At 36.8% G+C, this 27,550-nt stretch overlaps 1 protein-coding gene across 5 annotated transcripts in view; it reads right to left on the reverse strand.

The window, feature by feature from the left end:
- AP3B1 (adaptor related protein complex 3 subunit beta 1) overlaps positions 1-27,550 on the reverse strand; it is a 158,001-nt gene that overhangs the window by 98,924 nt on the left and 31,527 nt on the right. For all 5 annotated transcript variants that reach the window (XR_016462209.1, XM_090132254.1, XM_090132253.1 and 2 more), the window contains exons 4-7: positions 26,958-27,053; positions 25,247-25,407; positions 20,185-20,251; positions 10,193-10,375 (exon numbers count right to left, since the gene is read on the reverse strand). Coding sequence is in view for 4 of the 5 variants with exons in the window: in XM_090132254.1 (XP_089988380.1) it covers positions 10,193-10,375; positions 20,185-20,251; positions 25,247-25,407; positions 26,958-27,053 (507 nt within the window). In the remaining variant the exon portion in view is untranslated. The remainder of the gene's footprint in view (positions 1-10,192; positions 10,376-20,184; positions 20,252-25,246; positions 25,408-26,957; positions 27,054-27,550) is intronic.

A 27,550-nucleotide genomic window follows, 5' to 3' on the forward strand; every position in this document is an offset into this window, starting at 1 on the left:
AGCAATCAGAGTTACAGTCAATGGGTCAATATCCGAATGGAATCCAGTAGTGAGTAGTGATCTTCAAGAGGACTGCTACTCGACCAACACTATTTAGTATCTATGTCAATGTTGTATATAGATAGAGGGATTGATTACACCGTCAGCGAGCACAGTCACCAACTCGAGTGGTGCAGTTCATATGCTTGTGGGAGCACATGCTATCCAGAAGGATCTTGACAAGCTGCAGAATTGGATGCATGAAACTCATAACAAAGCCAAAAGCAATGTCCTGCAACAATGGAAGACTAAGGAGAACCTCTAGTTGGATGTGGGGGGAAAGACAGTGATGAAGGAGAAAAAAAGGCTGAGGTACTTAATGCCTTCTTTCCCTCAGTCTTTACCAGTAAGGTCAATTGTTCACTGGTACCCAGTACACTCCTTGACCTGGAAGGTAGGGACAAGGAGCAGAAAGAGGCCCTCATAATCTGAGAGCAAATGCTTAGCAACCTGCCATAGAACTCAGATGCCCACAAGTTTATGGGGCCAGATGGGATACACACAAGCGTACTGAAAAAGCCAGCTGACACGCTCACCATGTCACTTTCCAGCATGTCAGCAGTCCTGGCTATTCTAGAAGATCTCAGCTGATTGGAGGCTAGCAAATTTGACATCTATCCACAAGAAGGGCTGGAGGGAGGACCTGGGAAACTACAGGCCCATCAGTCTGTCTTAAAGTGTCTGTTTGTTTCAGTGATATTCACACACCAAAAATTAGTGGCAAATTTATTCTGATGGTAGAGTCATACTGGAAGAGCAGGTGTTGCTACCATTCAGGCCTAACTTACCCCTAGTCTTCTTGTCTCACATTTTTTTAACCATAAACTGGAACAAACATATGGATACACAAACGAAAAGCAGAATAATCCAAGATAATTTGAAATTTTGGATAAAGTACTTCATGTTACCTATGGTCCTTCAAAGATATGCAATAAACCAAATCAAAAAGCATGCAGTCTCAGACTCAAGAGACTATAGCATCCTCATTGCAGTCACACAGGTCTTCCTGAGAGGAAAAATTAAGCAAAAGCTTGTTTATGTGAAAAGGGAGATAAAAGTTTATTTTGCAACTTTTCTATATGTTTTGAGGAGACCTTGATATAACAATGAAAAGGCCACACAAGGGTAGTAGGCTAAGAATTTCCTATGGACAGATGCTCAGAACAAAATTTATTAATATTCTGGAATTCAAGATGGCCTCTAAGTATGTAGATAATATTCATTTCACATTGCTTACACAATTTTACATGATTATTTATCACAGAGATTACCAAAATTAAAGCTAAAAACTTGAATAGATAGCTTGAATAGGACATAGGCTGACAAAGATTTGGTATATCTGATATTTAAATTGAAAATGATTAGCAGTTAAACAGTTAATATTTAGTTTTCCATGAAATCACTTCAGTATTTATCATCAATAAAGTTAATGATCTAGATAGACATAAACACAGTTTTAACAACTTATTTGCAAAAATCACTAAAGATGTATCTTATCCTATATATAAGTAACAGCATACCTTCATTCTGAGAAGGTAAGAGCACAGCACTGGATAGATTACACAGAAACTTTTTCCAGAGAAAGCCATGAGAAAAGCACTGGTTACTGTCTTAATTTCAGCTGTCACAGATGTCCTGACGAACTTACTTATACAAGTTCTACCTGCTGCTGCAATTTCACAGCAAAATACTTTGGGTAACCACAGCAACACACTTTGCTGCAAAGACAGATGTCATTTTTATCTACAGGTTATAATTCTGTGTCAGCAGTAAATGCTTGGTAAAGTAGATCAAATTAGAAAACTCATGTGGCTGAAATCTAACCCTTCCTGTCCCTCCAAGTATTATTCTGACAGATCTATTCCCTTAGAAACACTAGTCCTAACATAGGAATACAGAGGAAGAAAATGTAAAGAAAGAAAATAATAATGTTTTCTCTATCAATGAGAGAAGAGACTATTTCCAGTGGTCATGGAATACAACAACTAGAAAGTTCTGTTTAGAATTCATTTAGAACTCTATTTTCCCCAATTTACTTTAAATCATTTTTGGTTTTTGTTATATACCTATTTCCAAGTTACTCTTCTTTTGTTATGCACTAAAACTGGTATCACAGTCAAATGGCTAACCAGTCCATGTTATGTCCCAATTACCTCACCAAGTATCTTTAAATAAATATAAGTGATATCATACATTAACTCCTCCTCATGTATATCTGTAAGAACCTAGTTAAGGAGTACTCTGATGAAAAGGTAAACAGCTAAATCCAGAATTCTCCAGTAGAGATGCACATAGTAAGAATGGAAGAAATAAGCAGCATAACATATGCACACCAGCTTTCTGAAATATGCTTCATCTTCTGATTTTATTGGCTAGATCAGGAACATCTAGGATCTGCTAAATCTAGGAGATGGTTTTAATTTGCATCTGGAGAGGACATCTTAATAGAAGCTGAAAATGAGATTACTACTTTTGATTCCCAGGAAGTAAAATCTTGTGGCTTCAATCTTCTGGTGAAAGGGGAAGAAAAAAATATCAAAAAAACTATCACCTATAGAACCACACAGCACAAGCAACTAAGTGAAGCTTCTGTAATGTCTACAAAATACTGAGATTTGCTTTGAAAGTAATGCTTCCTATTTTATCATAGAATGGCCTGGGTTAAAAAGGACCTCAGAAATAATCTAGTTTCAACCCCCCTGCTACGGTTGCTAACCACTAGAACAGGCTACCCAGAGCCACATCTAGCCTGGCATTGAATGCCTGCAGGAATGGGGCATCCACAGCCTCCTTGGGCAATGTGTTGCAGTGTATCAACCACCCTCCGAGTGAAAAACTTCCTCCTAATATCTAACCTAAACCTCCCCTGTCTCAGTTTAAAACCATTTCCCCTTGTCCTATCACTATCCACCCTTGTAAACAGTCATTCACCCTCCTGGTTATTCCTTTCAAATACTGGAAGGCCACGGTGAGGTCTCCCCAGAGCCTTCTCTTCTCCAAGCTAAACAAGACCAGTTCCCTCGACCTTTCCTCATAGGAGAGTTGCTCCAGCCCTCTGCTCATCTCAGTGGCCCTCCTCTGGACCCATTCCAAGAGCTTCATGTCTTTCTTGTGCTGAGGGGAGGGGTGGGAGGGCCTGGACACAGTGCTCCAGATGGGGCCTCACAAGAGCCGAGTAGAGGGGGACAATCACCTCCCTCTCCCTGCTGGCCACCCCTTTTTTAATGCAGCCCAGAACACAGCTGGCCTTCCAGGCTGCAAGCACACGCTGCTGCTCATGTCCAGCTTCTTATGTACCAGGACCAAGTCCTTCTCTGCAGGGCTGCTCTCAAGGAGATCTTCCCCCACTTTCTATAAATACCTGGGATTGCCCCGACCGAAGTGCAATGCCTTGCACTTGGCCTTGTTGAACCTCATTAGTTTCACATGGGTCCACTTCTCCAGCCTGTCCAGGACCCTCTGGATTGCTTCCCTTCCCTCCAGTTTGTTGATCATACCACTCAGCCTGGTGTCATCTGCAAACTTGCTGAGGGTGCGCTTAATTCCATCGTCTGTGTCACTGATAAAGATGCCGAAGACCAAGCCTTGGGAGACACCACTTGTGACTGACTTCCACCCAGACATAGAACCGTTGATCACAACCCTTTGGCTGCAAACAGCCAACCAGTTCTTAATCCACTGAACTGTCCATCTTTCAAATCCATACCTCTCCAATTTAGAGAGAAGGATGTGGTGAGGAACCACGTCAAAGGTTTTGCAGAAGTCCAGGTAGATGACATCCGTCACCCTTCCCCTGTTCACCAATGCCATCACTCCATCCCTATCAGTGAGAAATGATGTTGGACCACAATGTCAGAGGGAGATGTTGGTGGTGTGGCAGTAGAGGCTGAACCTTCCCACCAGTATTCAGTTACATTTTGTTGCTCTGCCATGAATAGCAACAGAGGAGCAGTCTGACAAAATGGTGTCTGACAAGAAGTGCATATGAAGTAAACATGTGCCATCGAAATCCTCCATGCGGAAAAAATTGCATCACAGACATTTATCAATGCTTTCCGAGTGCTTATGAAGTCCAAAAAAGTGGATGTTAGCACAGTGACACTGTGGGTGGTATGTTTTAGCAGCAGCAGCAGCAACACAAAAGACATGCCATATTCTGGATGACCATGCACAGCTGTCCTAACACAACATGAAGAGCATCTCAACCAGTTAATTTGAGCAAGTTGGCAGCTTACAACTAGGGGACTATGTACAGAGATGAATATTGGCTTTAATGCATTGGAAATGGTGGTAGCATAGTTTGCACCAGGTGGGTCCCATGGATGCTTACAAAGGAACGGAATGCAACACCATAGCAAGTTTGTCAGGATCTATTGAGCCAGCGCAAAATTGAAGGTGACAATTTCCTGGGCAGCATCATTAGTGGTAACGAGATGTGGTGTCACCACTAGGAGCCAGAGTCTAAGCGGCAATCCATGGAGAAGTGACAAGTGAATTCCCAACAAAAAGTTCAAGACACAGTCCTCACCTGGTAAGGTTATTTGCACTGCCCTTTGGGATAGGAAAGTGGTGATCCTTCTCGATTCTATCAGTTCTGACTGCTATACTGCAATGCTGCCTAAACAGAAGGCTTGAACTTCCAGAGTCATGCCAGAGAAGAAGGCACCTTTCTCTTGCAACACGGTAACACAAGACCCCACACCAGTTTAAAGATGGTAGAGCACATTACCAATCCTGGTTAGATTATCCTGCCACACCCACTGTACAGTGGGTGAAGATTTTTACAGGTGTGGTATGCAGGCTCTTGTTCATTGCATAGTTAAAAGTGGTGACTGTTGAAAAAGAGTGTTTTGTTGCAAAGAATTTGCCCTACTAAATAGTGTTTCTCTTTGTATCTGTTTCCACAGAAATAAAAAGGAGGCATTACTTTCAGAGCAACCTACATTTATTTATCTTGATAAATTATTTCTAAACGATTAAATGCTATTCTCAATATTTCTTAAATATGTTTGACTGTCTATGGCTCCTGACTAATCTTCATTTAATAATGATTTACATACAGAATAGTTTTAAAGTACTTTAGCTTGTTTTATTTTTATCATTTTACCTAGGTAATTCACCTACCTAAAAGTACATTGTCAACCTGAATATACCTTTCCCTTCTTCTGTTCTCAGCATTGCAAAGTAGGATTTAGGACTTTTATTACGCTCTCAACAGAACTGATTCAGAATACTCTTTATAGAGTACTACAAAAAGTTAAGGACAGACTGTATTCCTTATATGCTCTGACTGAATCATTATTATTTACACTTACCATTCCTTAGATGTGCAGCTCAACATGGAGAATAATAAAGATATTTAGAACAGTGCTAAACACTTAGAGCAGTCTTAATATAGCCATTTCACACTGGATTCCATCATGCATAACCATAACCTTTACAGAATACACTAAGAATTCATAACTGTAATATACTAAGAAAACACTGCAAGAGCAAGAAACATTTTAAAGCACTAAACAAAAAGAGTGGAGGTCACAGAATGGTGGAATTTGGAAGCAACCTCATCTGGTCCAACACTCTGTTGGACAGTCAGCTCGAGAAGATTAGGATTAGTTAGGACTGTGGCTTTTGCATACTGCCAGAGACGTATTCTGATGTTTGATCACTTCCACAATAAAAATGTTTTTTTCTTGTTCAGAGAAATACTATTACACAAGGTAATGATTCACAGTTTAACATATACCATACAATTTTTGTTCTCATACAATATCTGAAAGAATCTGAGAAAGTCAATTCAAGTTAAAAAAAAAAAAAAAGTAAATCGAACCATTAGAAAACACTGTCAGCATTCACATTTTGCTTTCAGTGATATCCTCATGTACTCAAGGCTTATGTGAAGCAGAAAACAAAGGAAGTCCTAAAAAAGGGAAGAAAAAGGGAGAGTAGCCTTGAGAGGGCCTGTTGTCCATATTTCCCCACCATCTCTGTCTTAACCTAAGAAATTCAATATTTGACAACTTCTACCTTAATTACTGTTTGGTGTTTAGTGGAAGTGCTCAGCCAACTACAGAGCAACAGTGAATTTCCCCAGTATCACTTGTAATGTCCTAAAGCTGCAAAAATCCAATTTTTTAAACCTAGATAACACAAGAAAAATAATGCTTATGCAGTGCAAGCCAAAACAAGTTCTGCTTAGCTGGAAGCTAAATTGTTTCTAAGGTGCACGTTTCTGAAAAGTGAAACCTTGGTAGATTCTCACAGAGAAAACAAAGGCACATCTATTTCAAAAAACATTCTCTTACCAAGTAGAGACTTCTGCTCTTAACCATGAAAATTCTACAGTTCTCTCCTTTCCTCAGCAAAGCAACCAGTACTTATAGAAGACAGTGTTCAAATATGTTGGTATCTTAACTGGCATAAACAGCTTTTTGGTTTTTTGAAATTAGTATAAAAACTGGAAATAAATATCCAGATTAGAAGAAATTAGTACAGACTGCTAAGGGTAATTAAGTAATTAAATGGCCTTAAACTTAAGCTTGTTTGTAGGTGACAAACAAACACTGATACTTGTCTGTCACACAACAAATGCTGAAATTCTTTAGTCATACTAAGATAGATATTCCCGTTACCAGATAACCATAAAAACTAAATCATATGAAGTTCAATAGGGACATGGCACAGAAGTCCTGTAATGATAATGCAATCTGCTTCATACACTAAGTGCTATGGAAAACATTTTTAACATTGAACATTGTGGAAAGGAAAACATGTGATCTGTTTTTTCCAAGAGTAATCAAAATAGTTTGTATCCCACAAATTAAATGTGAGTTAATTTATTTCTGTTCCCTTATATCAACTCCATTAATTTTCAATGTTGAAAAATTCTCAAAAACCAAAATAATCGAACTTGGGGAAAAAAAGATGTAAAGCTGAGACTGCATGCTAAGCATACAAATGAATGTTCAAAATAAGCAAAGAGCACAATATTATTCAATATTTTGAATAGTCTGAGCTGGAAATCATTTATTTATTTATTTTCTTTCTGTTACGCCTTCAGAGTCAGGATATTTTCCATGACTCACAGTTTTGGATATATACACTGAAAGACTTGCTATTTTTCTCCTGGAAGTTTTTATTCTCTAAGGTCATTTTTTTGGGGGGCTTCATTTCCATCCCCGACATCCTTATCACCGATGTCAATCTCAACTTGTAAGTGCTTTGAGTTGAGCAGTGCTTAAATAATTCAGTGGATTAATAATCCTAAAAACGTAAACTTGAAAACCTGAGACATGACTTTCGTAAGTATTAGTTTATAAGTAATTTCATTGATTGAAGACCATGAGTAATCTCAATTCATCTTTCTTTTTTCTTTCAAATCTTAATTGAACATCAACAAAGCTTACTTCTGAAATCTGCAATTGTCTGAAATAAAGATAACCATTCCTGAGAGCCCTGAGCTTCAAAGATGATACACTCACTTGTTGGTGGAGAGCTGAAGCAGCCAGTGCCTCCCATCACAATTGTTTCACTGATAAAACAGAGACAGCTGCACAGCTTTAAAATCTGTTCCTGAACTGTTAGACCTCAAGATCACACATTCATGCAAGCCAACAGCAACTTCATTTTAAGCATCTCCGTGTATTATACTCTAAGGCGTAATGGTTCTATTCATAAACAACAATTCCAAAAACTTCTGGGAAAAGGAATGGGCAAAAAATTCAACTGGCATAAAATATTTCACTAGACAGAAAATGGCTTAAATCGTCCTTGCTCATCTGTTCTGGGCAGAAACCATCACTCCAGGGTGAATGACTTGCTCTCTTTACATTTAATACTTGTTAAAGTTGGAGAACTTTGGAAAAAAAGGTTACTGATAAACAAGTAACTACTTCAAACCAGCCTTCAAACATTGCAAGACTTGCAGTAAAGCAGAGACATTCTTCACAGTATTCATGACCAGAATGAAAATCCTTCAGAGAAACAAAAAATATGACCATAGAACTGAGAACTCTTGGTTAATGAGTATTAATGCTATTAAGAGTTTTGCAACAATTTAAGAGAATCTGGTTAAAAATAGATTTTTCTCTGTGACTGATAGTTGTTATAAATATTTTTAGGATAAAGCACAAGAAAACAAAATGTTAAACAATTACTTGCTGAGAATTAGCTCAAACTGAACAAAAGAAGCACGTTTCTCAAAAAGTAAGGTGAATTTTAGTGAATAAAAATGCAAATATGCATTTTAGCAGTCTTGAATTTATTAATCTGATAGGTTTAATTTCCATTTTCCTGCATCAGCTTTATTTATAAAGTGTCGTGCCCTATAAATGTGCTGTTATTTTCTATAGTCAAGCACCCTCTTAACAAATCTTCTCATTAATATGTAAATTTAAAGTCAATCGGTCTTCTCCCTGACAGCGCCATGAATTCCTAGTGCACTGTATAATCGGCTTTGACTTGGCATCCACTATTTATCATCAAAGATGTCAGTTAGAAAAATTATGTAAAATGTGCTGCAATTGATATGACTGCAATCTACTTTGTCAACACTTAATTGTTCCTCAAATCGTACATTTACATATAAACAGCCTAAATACTGATCCATAATGATGCAAATAAACTAAATTAAAAATCTCTTTTACTGCACAAGATGCCCTGTTATATGATGTGTTCATTTAAGAACCTATTGACAAAGGCATGCTTTCCAGCCAGCTCCAGAAAAAAAATCTGCTAATTTAATTGCTGAGTAGGTAGACAAACTAAATTTTGCACTGAAGCTCATAGAAGAAGAAACAAAGTATCATTAATAAAATACCAGAGATGAACAATTTTAGGTTGACATAGGCGGTACGGTTACATGAACCTTTTAAATTTGTATAATAGAAGACGTAGGAGTAACTGTCATCTATCTGGTCTCAATGAAAGAAAGTACATTACAGTCTGAAAGAAGTCTAATACTATCAAGACCTCTAAACTCAGTCGAAGACATGAGGTCATCTCTTCCTTCTCTTCTTTCATCTCATCACCAACTAAAATTGGATTAAATTAATTGTGAAACCATAACTACAGGTAAAGCAAATTACTGATTTTGATTCTTTTAAAAAACTAAAGCTCCAGGGTGAAGAATGCAAGTAGCTTTCTTTCAATAAGCAACAAAGAGAAAGCATTCTGTCTCAAGTACTTTAGGAAAACAAATTACTCAAGCATCTCATTATCTAAAAGACTTTCCATAATTTAAGCAATCTTAAGGAAAGATGTGCTCTTATAATTTCATTTTCACTTGAAATGAAATCAAATGATGTAACTTTCTGTAGGTTCTGGATTCATCTTATGTTCACTACAAATAAGTACACCAGACATACTTTTATGTCTGTACAAAGTTCATATTCCACTAATGTAAAATATTACACATATCAATAAATATACACACACCTTTAAGTATGACTTAGTTTAAAATTAAATGGTAAAACTTCACAGTAGTAACACTCCAACCCTGTACAACAAACACAAGCAGAGTCGTAGAGCAATTTTATACTGCTCTTTGCAGAAGTATTCTGTTTGCATCAATTTCTTGAGCTCTTTTAATGTTGGAAGTGATGGGATTTTTACTTTGAATATTCCTTTTTCTGATGATTAAATAAGGCTGTAGTCATATTTATATAATAAAAATGAAGATGTCAGAAAATATTTACACTACACATTAAAAAAAAAAAGCACAAAAGCACACAGTCTGAATTTATTATTACATTACTCAAGCTCTGTTCAATATCCTGCATATTATATTATTATAATATTATTATAATATTAAGCACTTATATGTAAAATGAAAGTAGAGTCTGTCCATTTCAGAACAGAATGGCAAACTTTTCTACTGCTGACTCACATAAAATCCACAGCGAAAACTACCTCACTCAAAACAATGAAAAAATTGGATACACCTGGGGTAAATTACAACCTACAAAGCAGATTTCCATGGAAGCCTGTGTAGTGGAAGCCTTGAGTCAGTGAAATCTCCAAGAGTGAAGGCTTATTCTTTTGATTTCTAATTTTATTAAAATCTCCATTTAAATGCCTCTTAAAACCTAAGTATATGCAAAATTTTAAGTAGTTCAGAATTCAAACGCATAAGATAATTAAAGATCCACAAACTTACCGTCTTCCATGGGCTTACAAACTGTGTACGTGCATATCGAGTTAACATGTGGATTATAACAATTTGACCCCATTCTTCTACATCAACCAGCAAGTTACAGAGCTTTCGGTAGTTCTTGTGAATCAGATCTATTCTATCTGGACACACTTCTTCAAATGCCATCACAACGCTGCCAGCTACCAGCTAGAAAACAAAACATAAACCAGAAGGTCAGCATTTCTTTCACAGGTCACCCAGAAGTGAGAATCTGAATTAATACCGGCTATTCTCAGCATTTTAAGATAGGCTGAATTTAGAATTGTTTATTTCAAGGAAAAAAATAACAACCAACAATGAGAAAAAAATTTTAGGCCCACAGAAAGGTATCTTATTTTTTTAAAAAATGGAGTAGTTATATTGGAACAGAGTAAACATTTGCCGTTTGTATTACACACATAAATCTTAGCTCTCAGCCCTTTAGACACAGTGCTATGTAAGCATTCTTTTTCTTACAGTTATAGTTTCCAAATAAATTATCAGAAAACTTGCCATTAACTGAAAAATAACAGGACATAACAAAGTATACTACAGCAATGTGCCCAACAAGGTCTATTTGGATTCTCTTATCAAGACTGGCATGATCAAACTAAAGATGAGCTGAATAAGTTTTCCAGCACTACTGGAATCTACTGGGATCTAAATTTCTCTCTTGATATGGCCAAATTAACTGTCATACAAAATTTCTTCTTAGCGTTTCATGAATACACTGTGTAAAAAAAAAAAAGCATAAAAATTAGCAATTACAATACAGAGATATATTAACACCTTTCCTCACAGAGTACAAGAATTTCTGCATGTTTTTCACACTTAAAAAAAAAAAAAAGAACAGTTTTAAAGTTACAGAAATGGATCACTTATGCCATGTTATGACCTTACATATTTCAATCCCATAAGAAATGAATCTTTATATACGCACAGAGGTCCACATAGAGACTATGATTATAAATACAGCTTTGTTTTCATGAGAAAATGAAATAGATTCTCAATGTTCAACATTTGAAGGCTTATTCAAATATTCTTATAGGGTTTTGTTATTTTCTTTTAAAAATAAAGAAAGGAAATCCTGTTTCTGTTTGCTGTTTAATTTTAGGCAGCAAGTTACTTTAACTGCAGGAAAACCACCAAAGCTGACTATGCATTATAGAGACATGTCATTGTGTGCATAGAATTATTTTTTTTTCTCTAATGCTTTAATTAAGATTTGTTTTGTGTCAAAGTACATGTTAAGTCAAGTAAGTAAAATGATGAGACTTTATACGAAGCAGCTGATATGTATGCAGTTGGCATGCATGCAGTATAGCCTTCTGGCAGCAAATTAATGTCATATTCTATCTGAGCACTGGGGATCTGCATTTCAACCTCTAAAATTTCCCCAATGACTTAAAGTAAGCAATTAAATAGGAGTGCAGTTTATTGAAATGGTACTTTTTGAGAAATATTAAATACAATGATATTCATATGTTACATTTTTCTCCCTGTATTTGGCTGACATTTGGTTTATTAGTATGTGCCCAACATTACAATTGAAAGAAAACAGCTCAGAATATAGTCTTGCTATTATGCTAAACAAGTTACAGGCTCTGTGGGGATTTTATGAATTACCAATAAGAATAAACGTGAAGTCGCATTTATTGCCTCCAGTTCTATCCACATACTGGTACCTGCTGGTCCCAACACACATACAATTCCTTCCAGGGAGTAAAATCTGATTATTTGATAGAGCTAAATAAAAACATTTAACATCTAAAATAGTTCTATAGTTCTGTGGGATCACAGAAAACAGTAAGTTGATGCAGTTGCTCTATTGAGTTCTCTTCTTCGCAACCTGCTGCATTAAGCTCCTTTGTCATTAAAAGACATTGCCAGCTTAAATTTAGGTGTGGAACCTGAATGGATATATAGCTCAACAGAACATAGTGGTCAGCTCCAGACAAAAGATAGTGTGATAAAGCACTTTAGTGTGAAAGTGTGATGGCACTTTGAATCCCCAGAGACTTTTTTTTGTCACTAACACATAGACTTTGTTATTATGGATATTCCACACTTCCACACAGTATAGGTCTATTGACAGGCTTGAAATATAAGAGGGGAAAATGAGGGAGGGATGGAAGGAGACATGCACAGATTTATGACTGTAAAAATATTTGCAGCCTAATATTTACACATCTTAGGTTCACAGGTGAAGGACAATACAAATGCTGGTGTCTGACTGGAGTTCTAGCACAGTTACCTCACTTTTTAGTTACTACTGCTGTACTCAAGTCATTCTGTATTTCTCTTCTATTTAAATATACTTTGAAAGCTGATATAAAATAATTTATTTGTGTTCAGACTTAAAAGACCTAAACAACATGATCACAAGCAGAATAGATACCTAAAGTAGATTCCTATATCACTTTAAACGGAGCTGTTATAACAAAAGACTAAGCATATATTCATTCCCTCTTTCTTGAAGAACAGTGACTGCTCCATTCTCAGTAGTTTACTAAATCTGGAGAACTACAGACTTTTCAGATCCTTTGCAATTCACAGGCTGGAAGAAGGTTTTAAAATTTATGCTGAGACATAGAGGTGATGCAGAATAATCTGTCTCTTCCTTCGTTCACAGCGACAGTGCACTAACAACATGGCATCATCTCATAAAAACATCACAGTAGTTTAGAAAGCTCCATTATTAGAGTAAAGCACAGATGAACACAAAGAAATAGCCAACCACACTGAAATACAGAAATTTAAATTAATTATTTATTTCCATTCATATCAGTAACCCACTAAGTTTACAGTGAGAAGCACTTGTGTCACTTGTGAACACTTAAAAATGTTAAAAATTTGAACATTCATTATGGGATGCAAGAGGAGCACCAGAATGAACAAGAATTTTATTCCTGTAGTGAGCCTCTGGCTTTAGAAGTTAATACAGGAATTGCCATACAACACGTTACTTAACACCCTGCCCCTCTACCCTTATAACTGTGTTTTCCTCAATTAAGTTTTTCATTATAAATGAAAAAAAAAGAAGTGAGGATATAAAATAAATTGAAAATGGATACTGTAGCTAAAGGATTTATGTGAGAGGATTTCCTAATGCTTTCTTAATATGACACTATTCTAGTTGATACTGTTACCCCAATAGTATGATCCCACTATACATCTAAACACCAGAGGAACAGCTTATAATATCTGTTTATTAAATGCTCAACATTCCATAAAAATATTTAGAATTAAAACAAAATGATCCAATCAGAATATAAAACTGGAAAATATTAGTTTCCAAAAAACAGTCAGTTAATTTCCATCTCACTGTGTCAATAGAGGCTTTTTGTGTAAGGATAAAATATAAATCACTCCAACAAAACTAGCAATGAGCTCATCAAACTCACATGCTGCTTTCCATTTATGTATTTTTTATATTAAAGCAATAAGCGTGCTTCATTTGTCTTCCTCTCGTTGCCACATTTTTCTGTGCTGTTGCTATGAACTTCAGCCATTAGCTGTGCTCCAAGGTAAACTACATGAACCATCAACAAAAGTGACACCCAATCTATGGAGTTCATATTTTCTCCAGATTATCTATGCTAGTTGACAAGCTGGTAATGAAAAAAATCACACTAAGCAAATGGTTCCTCTAATAACAATAAATTTTCTATAAAATTATGAAGGGTACAAAACGTTTCCTTGCATCTATTTTGTCATGAATTCTAATTAATGCTGCAAAAACCTGAGAGTGCTGGGTCATCACAAGAAGTACATCCAGGTTTGATTGATAATATACTGCAAGTTGGCCTATGCTGCCAAGATTCTTCTCTCTTAAATTAATGGCCACCCCACCTGCCCTAATCATGCAGCCCAAATGATATCCCCCTTCTTATTTCAATTTTCTGGAGGCACAGAAACTGGAAAAGATCAGTCATTTATCTTCTAATGGTGGGATAATAGATCTATCACAATAAAACATCTGCACAAAGCCAGTAATTTTTTTTCCAAAGGAGCAAAGCCTTTACCAACATTAAATCAATAAGTTAGAAAAACAATGTCTCAGACATACATTTTGATTTTAAACCAAAACATTAACTTATTAACAGAAGCCTACATTTGAACAGTAGACCTCAGCTTTCTTTTTCCCATTATCCCCAACGACATTGCTTTAGTTTAAAAGATCAAGATCCTCATTGCAAAGCCATCACCAATTCCAACCATCATTTTTTAATGTTAGAGATCTCACTTGCCAAGAACCTGTGCTTCATCTTGTAACTATGCAGTCTGTAAAAAATATCTCAATGCTCACACGTATGTTTAAAGACCTCTGATCCCTCAAGCAGAGTATATACTAGGCTATATGTGTTATATTTAGAAGTAAATTTTCACATGGGAATGGAATGATGAATTTAAAATTTAGAAGTAATTTAATGTGATGAGGATGTTTTCATTAAAGGAGAATACAATGTTTAAACAGCATCTGCAAAAAAAAAAAAAAAAAAATTATCCTTTGGGGGGGAAAAAATGTAGATCTTAACTGGGAATAAATAAATTCCATGCAGTAAATTAATTTACTGTCAGTCTTCACTCAAAACTTTTCTCTAACCTCTGCAGAGTTTCTTCACAACAGAAGTTTCTGGAATACATTATAGTGCAGGTTTAACAACATGTTTTGAAATTTCTCTCTAACATCCTTCATTCTAGAAGAGTTCAAAAGCAGTACTGCAGTCAATACACTACCTGGTCCCAGAAAAAAAATGCTACAATAGCAACAGCTATGATATATAACATAATACATGCAGCCACATACTAATCCCATTCTCTGGATGTGGGTGAACAAAATCATTTTTACAATGCAGCACATACATATTTATATTTTTATACAAGTATCATAAGCTTCCCTTGTATCAAAGAGGCATTTGTTCAAACCAAATAAAATCAGATCAAAAACAATTGATCAAAATTCTAGACATTTTTAAGACACTCATCATCCACACAATTACATCCCAGCAGCAGGTCTACACTCTGCCTTCTACTTTAGATGTGCAACTTGGAGATATATTTCTCAGTCCAAACTAAAGTGGGGAGCTTTTATCTAAAAGTTTTAAAAAATGGACATGATTTCTTCTCAATATCAGTATGAATGTTTAAAATTATTAGGTAGGTTAGGTATTGGTCATGCACTTGATTTTGTTTTTTATTACTGCTTACAAAATTCAGGTATAAAATGACCAACCTACAAACAGAATGTAGTTCTACAGTCCTTCACAGCATGCCAAAAGCAAATTGAGCAACAAATCCTGCCTGAAACCATTTATCTCAAAACTAGAAGAGCAGGCCTGTTAAGAACCTGAGGGAAAAAAAACGAGGAAAAATAGAGTGAAATCATATAGAAACCAATGATCTAAATAAATGGATGGATAAATAAATAAATAAATGTCCAATTACACATTCACACCTACCTAGCTCTATTAATTTCTGAAAAAGTGTCACTTTAGTATAAAAACATATATGGCCTTATCTTATTTTTACATAAAATCACATCAGCTGCTCAGTTATTCAGCGAAACTAGAAAAATAAAGCAGACATTCATGCTATTCTACTTGCTTATCAGAATTTGATGCACTTTTTATGTAATGGAAAGGTAAAACAGAAGTTTAAGTTACTGTAATAAGCAGATTTTTAAACATCTGTTTAAAAATTAAATACATTGGTAAACAAAAATCAAAGCTTTGTTGATACAACGTAGTTATGCTAAACAAGTTACAGGGTCTGTGGGGATTTTTTGAATTACCAATAAGAATAAACATGAAGTTGCATTTATTGCCTCCAGCTCTATCCACATTCTGGTACCTGCTGGTCCCAACACGCATACAGTTCATTTCAGGGAGTAAAATCTGATTATTTGATAGAGCTAAATAAAAATATTTAACATCTAAAAACAATAAGTTGATGTTGTTGTTCTACTGAGTTCTCTTCTTAGCAACCTGCTGCATTAAGCTCCTTAGTCATTAAAAAATACTGCCAGTTTACATTTAGGTGTGGAACCTGAATGGATCCAAAGGTCAGGAGAACACAGTGGTTAGCTCCAGGCAAAGCACTATCAGCCCAGAGTTGCGCTCAGTAAGCCCAGAAAAGCTGGTAAGGAAGAGAGTAAAAGTAGTGAAGAGTTGTATGCTAGGACTTACTTGTAGCAAAGCAATTTTATCAAAATTCTACACTGTCGTTCAGTTAGCACCTTGAAGGTAGGTTACTGTTGATTTGCACTTGATACTGTTTGCAAGTTAGATTAACAGAGAGTTTGGCTTTTAATTGTATCTTCGTGTTAAGCCATTTAAGGAGTAGAGTGATCTTTCATTTATATCACCAGAAATTTTAATTAAGTGCTGGGTTAAGGTTGGATCTCATGCCATTTTAAGTTTTGCTTACCTCAGCTTATATAAAAATTTACTGCTGATTGAGACCTAACAAATGAACACATGTTGTAGAGTCTGATAAAATAGTTCAATTCTACTGTAGTAAAATTCCCTAGATAGTATCTTTCTACTTCAAATATGAAATGACTGCAACTAATTTAAATGCATTTTGCCCTTTCTATGCAACATAAGCTGCATTAATAATTCACAATAGCATGTTCTCTTTGAAGAAATTTGCTTTACATAAATTTAGAGGCATCTATGTTTAGTAGCTACTCTATCTCATTTTAACGTAGACATTGTATTAGTAAGTTTTAAAACCACTGTGCAAATTCAAATATTTATAGAAAAGAAAATAAATGTGTTTTTTTTTTTAATATGGAGAATTTTCAAGCATCATTCGAACCAAACATTCATCTGTTATGCGACATTAAAGTTAAAAATTACAATCCTCTTCCAACCGTATCTAAAACAAATTGAATAACAACAACAAAAATCATGTGCATTGATTTCTCTCATCTAGACATTAAATGTAGAAGACATGATTCAAGGATTATTGGTCCTTAGGTATATAGAAATGCCAAAATCAACCTGACTCTTTGATAGAAACACTGTGACACGCTTCCATTAGGGAAGAAAAATAGCCCAAAAACAAACAAACAAAAAATCCACAAGAATTCAACAGTTCCCAGTCACTAGGATTCTCCCATCTGGGTAAAGACACTATTTAATGATGTAATATTGTGATCTTGATCTACTAGTATTAGAATAAAATTACCAGGAGATGACAATTAATGTTGATATGTGGAAACAATTTCTCTGCACTTGTATTGCAAGACCCCAAAGATTAGTGTCAAAAAAAGTCATGGGCAGAGTTCCACATTACTACCCTCCAAATTTCAAGCAAACTATCACTAGCAAAGGAAGCTGCAAAAAAGTCTGAAAAAAAAAAAGACATTAATCAGATGAAATTCATATGGCTATAGCAAATTATCTTTTTCTAAAGCTCAGTTTCTCAAAGAAGTCTTGTGCAGACAAATTTATCAATTTTCTAGGAGCTCTAGCAGAGAGCTCCTTCCTCTTGCATCCTAAGTATATGAAATCTAGATTCCCTTACAGAACATAAGAAAGACCATTCAAATTATTTAAGCTTATTTAAGCTATTTAAGGCTTTATTAACGCTTATAAAGTAACCTACATAAGATTATGTAAGCTACATATATAACTTTAAGAACCACCACGTGGACTGGAATCCATCCTCAGCAAGTCTGCTAATAATACTGAACTGGGAAGTGTTGTTGACTCCCTGGAGGGACAGGAGGCCTTACAAAGGGATCTAGATAGAATGGAGCACTGGTCAATCAGTAGCAGCATGAAATCCAACAAAGGAAAAAGCTGGAGGCGGCACCTGGGACAGAGCAATGCTGGACACAGGCACAGATGGGAGTATCCAGAAAAGGTATCAAATCTGGTGACAAGGCAGGAAGGCATGTCTTCTAATGAGAAGTTGAGGACACTTGGATTGCCAAGACCAGAGAAAAGGAGGCCAAGAGGACCTCAGCACTCCCTGTACCTCCCTCAGGAAGACAAGAAGGATGAAAACAGCACAGAGATACCAGGCAAGCATTACACTGAACATTAGGAAACATTTCTGTACTGTGAAGGTGGTCCGACTCTGAAACAGGCTTTCTAGAGAGGTGGACAATACTCCATGCCTGTTAGTGCTCAAGTGCTTTTTGTAAACAAATTTGGAGCTTTCCTGGGAACACTCAGTGGAACATGACTAGAGATGACTACTTAAATTGGAGCTTTTCTGTGCTATATTAGTCTTCCTGAAATCAAATGATCAAGCAGTAAACAGAGATAGATTCCTTTTAAATCAGAACAAACTGTGAAGCAGCTTTGATTTAAAATCCCAAAAGCAGATTTCTATTGCTCCTGTTTGGAATTTTTCATACTGCCTTTTGAAAAAAGTAAAACTTCTAAAGCAGAAACGTCAGCCAAAGCTGGAATCAGGGCTTGCTAGAGATCAAGTACAATTACAGGGAGAAAAACACTTCAGCAGTTATGACATTACATCTCCAAAGAAGCTTTCTGAAAAGGCCACAAAGAACAAAATATAAATTATCATTCTTAAATTCTGGGGAAAAAATAGCATAGCTGTGACTACTGCTTCAGCTGATATTCATAAATACAATGTCTATTATTCAGTGTCACAAAGACACCAGAATTATGGCATTTATTAGGCAGATATTAGGCATTAGATAACTAGCTTCCCCTGTAAACATCTCCAAGAATAGCCATTGAGAAAAACAGAAAAAAAGTTGGGATGTTCTAACATTTCATTAAAATTCATGTATAAGTGAGTACTTGTCAGGTACCTTATTTCTCACTCCAAGTACTAGTGGCCAGGGAAATTTAAGGATTTTATTTTCTTGCCATCAGCAATAAGAAGAAACAAAGATGGCTTCTCTGTCCTTTATGCCTCCACAGGTACACAAAATCTAATCTCACATTCACAGATTGCATGCACACCAAGAGCATGAACCACAAAAAGAAAATACACTAAGAACCACTGGGGGCAACTCCACAGAAGCACAAAGGTCTCTGACAAATGAGTACAGGTCAAGCATGGATGCAGCCAGGAGAACTAACTAACTGATTTACTGCCTGCTGAGCCATTAAGCTCTGACACTCTTCTTCAGCAACCCTTCAGTGGAAGTTGTGAGATGTCTATTAGAGATTGACACCATTTTTGTCCTGGACATCTGGACTGTGCTAGAACAACATACTGTACATTACATTAGTAATAGAAGACTAACATTACACATAAACACTAAAAACTGACATCTAAAAACAGAAAAAAAAACCCAACAAAGTAATAGTGACTAATGGTACCTGAAGCAACTCACTATCTGGTACCTAACAATGCTTTCACTTCGTATATTCACAAGGACAAAAAAGCACACAGCAAGTATTGTTGCGTAAACATTTGCATACACCACAGACTTCAAAAGGTACACTGTGTATTACACAGAAGTTATTCTTATCACAAATTGACATGATCCAGTTAATATCTCATTGAAAAAATACAAAGACACTTGTACACTGATTAATATAATTATAAATTTTTCATTTTTTAAGCTAAGTTTTAAAAAAAAAAGCATACACAAACACACACAAAAAAGCAACAAGAACCAGTAATAAGAAAATGGATTAAAAATACCTGAAACATAAAAAAAATTACCAATCTTGTAAAGGGATATTATCATTATCACATTCACAGTATAATGCATGGATACACAATGATGCTTCTATTTTAAAGCATATAAAAACATAGTAATAAGGCTTCAGGAAAAATCTTCCTCAGGCTGTCATTCAGCTGTATAGTGTGCGTTAAGAGTGATATAACTCCTTAAATATATGCAAATACTTATATAATATATATATATAGTTAAATATATAAACTTAAATATATATTTGTACACACACATACAAACACATACACACACACACGCATACAGCATATACATATATATGTAATAGCAACTCGTCTCTTACCGTACTTCTATCCTTCAACAGCTTTTCTATCACTTCAATTAACATTTCCTTTTGCTCTGGGTCAAGACTAGAAAAAAAAAATTGTTTTACATATTTGGTTAGAAATATCGGAAATTTAAGAAAGCTTAGATTTTTTGCTAACCAGACACAAGCTGGGAACCAAATTGTTGAAGAATCTGCTTGCAGAAATATCAAGTAATTCAAAGAACCAATTTCAAAATACCTTGTCTGAGAAAAAGTTCAGCATGAAATGTAATCTTCATAATTTTTAGTCCACACTTAAGTAGTATAACAAAGATAAAAATCTTATCTTGTCTTGTACTGGTGGCACAAGGAGCTGGCAGAGCGCAGTACCAGGACAGTTGACCTTAACTGGCCAAAGAGATATTCCATACTATAAGGTGTGATATAAAAACAACTATAAAACTGTAGGGAGTTTGTCAGGAGGCAGCCACTGCTTGGGGATTGGCTGGGCATTTGTTGACGGGCTAGTAAACAGTTTTTATTTCAACCTACATGTTCTGCCTTTTTTTTTTTTTCTGATTCTCTCCACATCTCAATGGGCAGTGGGGTTGTGAGCAAAAGGTTGGGTATGTTAGCTGCCAGCTCACTTCAACCACAAGAAATACCAAGAGAAGCCAACGTATTAGTGTTGTTGCCCTGTCAAATCCATTTTCCAATTTGTAGAGAAAAGGTTATGGGGTCTGTGTCAAAGACCTTACTGAATTCCAGACAGATGACATCAGTGGCTCCTCCCTTGTCCATGATGCAGTTATGCCAGCACAGAAGGCCACCAGGTTGGTCAGGCAGGAGTCACCCTTGGTAAAGCTATGCTGGCTTTATCACCTCCCTCTCTCCCATGTGCCTTGGATGCAAGATGACCAACAGGTCAGTAGTTCCCTGGGTTGTCCTTCCTACCCTTCTTAACAATGGGATCAACATTGCATTTTTTCCAGTCACTAAGGATTTCACCTGATTACCATGATTTTTCAAATATTATTGAGTGGCTTGGCAACTACATAAGCCAATTCCCTCAGGACTCTGGGACGCATCTCTTTGGGACCCACGGACTTAGAGATGTTCAGGTTCCTCAGGTGGTTGCAAACTTGATCCTCACAGCAGGAGAGACACTGTTCTCTCAGTCCCCACCTTCTTACTCATCTGCTCAGTTGCCAGTGGTGACAGAAGAAAAAAGTTGAGTACCTCAGCCTTAACTTTGTCAGCTGTTACCAGCTTGCCTGCACTGCTCGCTAGGGGGCTATGCTTCTAGTTTCCTGACTTCCTACTCCTGGGCATGGAGAGCTTCTGTGCACTAAAGAACATTTCCTTAAAGATTTGCCATCTCTGCTTCATTCACACCCTTGAGGACTGTTTTCCAGGGGGTTTTGCTGACCAACTCCCAGAAGATCTGGAATTTGGCTTTCCTAAAATTTAGCATCATAGATTTCCTGCTTTTCTGTCCCATACCCTTTAGGAGCATTTACTGCACCAGCCAATGATCTCTACAGCTGAGGCAATCAGCAATCCTGATTTCACTGATCAGTTCACTTGAGTTGGTGAGCAACAGGTTGGATATTGCATCCCTCCTGGTTGGGCTATTTCTTGGCTCAAGAAGTTATCCTTTATGCATTCCAGGAGGGTCCTGGACTGTCTACAGCTCACTGTGCTACTTCTCCAGCATATTCATACCTTTCCTTTGGCATTTTCAAACCAACCATGAAAAATTTGTCAGAGACACTGATTATTGAAAAACTTGCTTCCTTAGCTTTCTTGTATTTCATACCAAAGACACAAGGGGTAGGCAAGAACAAAATTTTCATCCCAATTTCCTCTTCATTAGTGATCTACAGAGCATGGCAGAACTCAAAGCCAAGGCAGAAGAAAACAGAGACTGTAGACTCAAATAGCCATAAAGATGTGGAGTTCTATAACTTTGAAAACTCATTTTAATATAGTTAAGTAAAGAAGCATTTGGTCATCATTGTACACTTAAGTTTTAATGGTGACTTATGAAATGTCCTAAAGCACTGTCCATCCTTTATAAGTACAGATTAACTATATGTACCCATCTGCATACTACGTCACTGAGGTTGTAATAACTAGCAATACTAGGCTAAATGTATAATAAAACTTTTAGAAACCACAATCATTAGCACATGCAAAACAACAGCACTGTCTTAAAAGGGGGAGGGGAGTTTAATCGAATCTCTGCCAAAGACCAAAGTCTTCAGATAAAAGTCCTAAGTCTTTTTAATAGATAATATTTCAAAACTTCTAAGTTAGCATGAGAAAAAGGGAGGAAGAGAGGTAGGTGAGTAACTTAGAATCACAAAATCATAGAATTGCTCAGGTTGGAAAAGACCTTAAAGATCAAGTCCAACCACGACCTAACCATACTACCCTAACTCTAACAACCTTCCGCTAAATCATTTCCCTGAGCACTACATCCAAACGGTTTTTAAACACATCCAGGGATGGTCACTCAACCACCTCCCTGGGGAGCCTATTCCAGTGCTTAACAACCCTTTCTGTAAAGAAGTGTTTCCTGATATCCAACCTAAACTTACCCTGGCATAACTTGAGGCCATTTACCCTCGTCCTGTCACCTGTCACCAGTGAGAAGAAACCAAACCCGCTCTCGCTGTAAGCACCTTTCAGATATTGGAAGAGAGCAATAAGGTCTCCCCTCACCTTCCTTTTCCCCAGACTGAACAGCCCCAGTTCCTTCAGTCTCTCCTCATAGGGCACATTCTCCAAGCCCTTTACAAGCCTTGTTGCCCTTCTTTGGACCTGCTCCAGCACCTCAATGTCCTTTCTGTACTGAGGTGCCCAAAACCGAACACAGTACTTGAGGTGAGGCCTCACCAGTGCCGAGTACAGAGGCAGGATGACTTCCCTAGTCCTGCTCACCACACCGTTCCTGATACAAGCCAGGATGCCACTGGCCTTCTTGGCCACCTGGGCACAATGCTGGCTCATACTCAGCCGACTGTCCATCAGTACATCAAGGTCCGTTTCCATCAGGCAGCTTTCCAGCCACTCCTCTCCAAGCCTGTAGGGTTGCCTGGGGTTGCTGTGACCAAATGCAGGACCCAACACTTGGCCCTAATAAAACTTACGTAGTTTAACCTTGGCCCATTGATCCAGTCTATCCGGGCGTCTCAGTAGTGCCTTTGTACCCTCTGGCAGATCAACACTTCCTCCCAGCTTGGTGTCATCTGTGAACTTACTGAGGGTGCACTCAATCTGCTTATCGAGATCATCAATAAAGATGTTAGATAGAAGCAGCCCCAGTATCGAGCCCTGGCGGACACCACTTGCGACTGGCCACCAACCGGATTTAATTCCATTTAACAATTTGGGCCTGGCCATCCAGCCAATGTTTCACACAGAATATGTACGCCCATGCAAACTGTGGGCAGCCAGCTTCTCCACAGAATGTAGTGGGGGACAGGCTTCACTGAAGTCCAGGTAGACCACATCAACAGCCTTACCTACATCCACTAAGTGGGTCACCTTGCCATAGAACAAAGTCAGGTTTGTCAAACAGGATCTAGCATTCATAAACCCATGCTGACTGGGCCTGATTCTCTGGCTGACCTCTAATTGGTCCATGATGGCTATCAAGATTATCCATTCCATAATATTCCCAGGCACTGAGGTGTGACTGATAGGTCTGTAACTACCAGGATCATCTTTCCTTTCCTTTTTGAAGACAGGTGTCACATTTGCCAGTCTCCAATCCACTGGAAAATCTCCAGTTAGCCAGGACTGCTGGAGAGTGGCTTGGTAACCACATCCGCCAACTTCCTCTACACTCTTGTGTGCAATCCATCCAGCCCCATGGACTTGTGAGAATCCAGCTTTCGGAGAAAACCCATAACCATTTCCTTGTGGATTATGTAGGTCCTATTCTGCTCCCCATACATATCTGTCAGTGCAGGGGGCTTAGTAACAACATATTTCGAAAAAAACCCATTTTGCATGAGATCAAAGCAATCTCCAGTAAGGGCACAAGTGATTTAATTTTCATTTCTCCACCTACCTCAGGTAACATCCTGACCCAACTACTCCCAGCGCCATCAGATGAGAGCATTCACTGAATAAAAGACCCCAGAGAGGAAACCTCTGCCCAGGCTCTTCACAAGGCTGTCATGAAAAAAACCATCAGCCTTATAGCCCAGAAGTTACACTCATCATCTGTACTACGAAAGGTACAGATATTATTGCCCGCAGATGGGTAAGCTACTATCCTCTTATTTGTAAGAGCTCTTCCATAAGAAGGATTTCTGAAGAGAGAAGAGGAACATTTGGAAGAAATGGATTTACACAGATAGAATTTCTATTAGGAAGCATTCTTTTGTCATCTGTATCGCAAACCAAAGTCAATGCCTTCAAGATGAAAGATACAGATGCTAAAAACTATCTTGCATTCTGAGTTGCTACAGTGATTACAGTAACAGGCTTATTAAAAACAGAAAATACTGCATCAGTTTCTCTTTTATATATTTTCATACTTATCATGTTACTGTATCAAGCAAAAAACTATTCAGCGTTGTGTCACTACATATACCGTACTTGTATTTGTTATAACTATATAAAAACTCTCTTTAATCAAAACACTTTGAACTTATACAAGAATATACCATAGAAAATAATGGAGAAAAAAATATAAAGCTCATCCCCCAGTAAAAAAAAAAAAGCATATTAAAATAGAACAGAATTTTATTTTCAAATTTTCATGAAGACATTTCAAAAACATAACGGTGATTTAAAAAATTCTCACAGTACTCTGTCTTTCCAAAGAGCAGCAAACACTAGATACACTATTGGTAAATGGTTAAGACTGAGAGTATGAAAACCTTTGCTGTAGTAATTAGGGAAAAAAAATTCAAAGGTGTCTAAATTCCAATAAAATCAGCTGAGTGATTGAGTCTATTTTATACTTCTAAAAAAACAGATCTGATACGCATCTGGGACACACAACATCCACAACAGTTTTACTAAACAGAATCCATAATGATCTTTAAAACGCTTTTCATTATTTCTCAGAATAACTCACCTGTACAGTTTTTGGATTGCATGGGCTGCATTTTTCCTCACATAAGGTGATAAATCAGAAGAGGCTTCTTTAATAGCAAGCATCATAATAGGAACAATAATTGGCACACGGATACTAGATAAAACTCTGAGAGCACTTGCACGAATTAACTGATTAGGATCCTAAAACATGGGAGAGAAAAGGAAAAATAAGATAAGAAACATACAATTAAATCCTCTGGAGTGTTTACCCTAGTAAGGGCATATTAAGGGGACTAGGGGGAATGGTTTTAAACTAAAAGAAGGGAGATTTAAATTACATTAAAGGGGGAAATTTTTCACTGAGAGCATGGTGAAGTACTGGAACAGGCTGCCCAGAGAAGCCATCCATGTCCCACCCCTAAAGGTGTTCGAGGCCAGGGTTGGATGGGGCCCTTGGCAACCTGATCTAGTGCTTGGGATTGTGGTCAGCAACCCTGACTGTAGCAAGGCAAGTTGGAAGCAGGTTATCTTTGAGGTCCCTTCCAACACAAGCCATTATAAGATTAAACCACCCAAATTTATCACACCATAAGTCAGACCTGCAAATTAAAGCCACACCAACAAGTAAATGTGCCAAACTTCATGCAGGAATCTTTTAATGAGAAAAAAAAATCTTTAGCATCATTTACTTTCCATTACAAAAGACTAGCATTTTATTTAATGATCTGGAATTCAGATATTTTGAAAACAACAACTCTGTTTTACTACTGAAACATAACTTCTAGCAAATTTAAATGTGGTTCTTAGTTGTGACACTTCCACTCAAGTTCTTCCTAAGTACATACTCGCTTTTATTCCTAGCTGGGAGATATAATACAAAGCCAGTAAGGAAATTAATATTCTCAAGAATGTGTAAAATCTGAAAGACAAATGTTTGGAAACCTCCTTCGTTTTCTACCATTTCTTCTTTCCTTCCAGGATATGTCCTTCTTTACAATGCTAAGGTTAAGCTGGAGACACAAAAATACCACGAAGTAACTGTACACTGAAGAACAGTTATGAAAACCTACGCCATTAATCACGGGTTTGAATACACAGAATAAATCTAGAATAGCTTTAGTAGAAAAATGCAAGGGAAAAAAACTCTCATAAATCATAAATTCTTGCCAAATTAATTTGTACAGATTTAAGAGACCTTTCTAAACCTCGAAAGTCATACTTCAAGGGCAATCTTGACTTCTGTTCTCTAATCCCATACCATGTTGTGACACAAATCAGAAGCAAACCAGTACAAAAAGCATTTTCAACACTTAATATTAAAAGAAGCACATGCAACATATTGCATATTGTAATGTAAACACTATCTTATGCTTTACTTCTCTCTTGTATATACGCATCTTTTACATAAACTAAAAGAAACAGGGGACTTCAGTTATAATAGGGTCTTGCTATATACATAATTTAACTAGGAAAGAAGAAAGGCATTCCTCAAGTTAGATGTTGTCTGTGTGAATCTGAGAGCACCAATGAGCTTCTTTTCTTTAGAAAAGTAATGGCACTTCATGCAGGCTTAGCTGCTTAACACTTGAAGTTTGAAGCAGCATAAAAAAAACCCTGTCAATGACATATCTGAATCTTGTTAAGTACATTTAAGTTAATTAGATCAAAGAACCTGATTATACTTAAGATCTTTTTACTTTTGCGATGGCAGCTCAGAATTCTGCATAAAATACTATTTCATAGTCACTCACTTTCAAAGCACGCTGAAAAGTACTGATGGACAACAATGCTAAATCTTGCTGTTCTTCTGCATATCGCATCAGATAAACATACACAAGCTTCTTTATCTGAAAACAAAAACACAAAGAACATTATTACAAAGAAGTTCTGGAATTCTGCAAAACTAAGACCTAGATTGCAAAGTTTCATAAACATTTTATTTTTTGAAGGAAGAGTTAATAGCATCACTGGAACATCCACATGCTTCTCATATGTCCGATGATTTAATGTAATCCCTTAAATAGAAATTCCCTGAGGTGCTGCAATATTACTTAATTTATGATAGTCAGATCAAGACTAAAAGTATAAAGTACTGTTTTATATTACTAACAGATTTATAAAGACTTCAATACATAAGAAGCTACCATATGGCAACTGACCGTGTGAGAACTGCTAATACATTCTTAGGGAAAACAGATTGGGTGAAATCATTGGTAACCACAGTTTAAACAGGCACAGTTTACACTAAAACTCAAAATGAATTACTTCACACATTTGAAATAGAATACAACTTCAAGCCAAAAAGTGGTAGTTTATGTAGTTTAACACTGATTAAAAAAGCATT

Source organism: Phasianus colchicus, chromosome Z (genome assembly GCF_987193195.1).
Source record: "Phasianus colchicus chromosome Z, bPhaCol1.hap1.1, whole genome shotgun sequence".
NCBI classification, from domain to species: Eukaryota; Metazoa; Chordata; class Aves; order Galliformes; family Phasianidae; genus Phasianus; species Phasianus colchicus.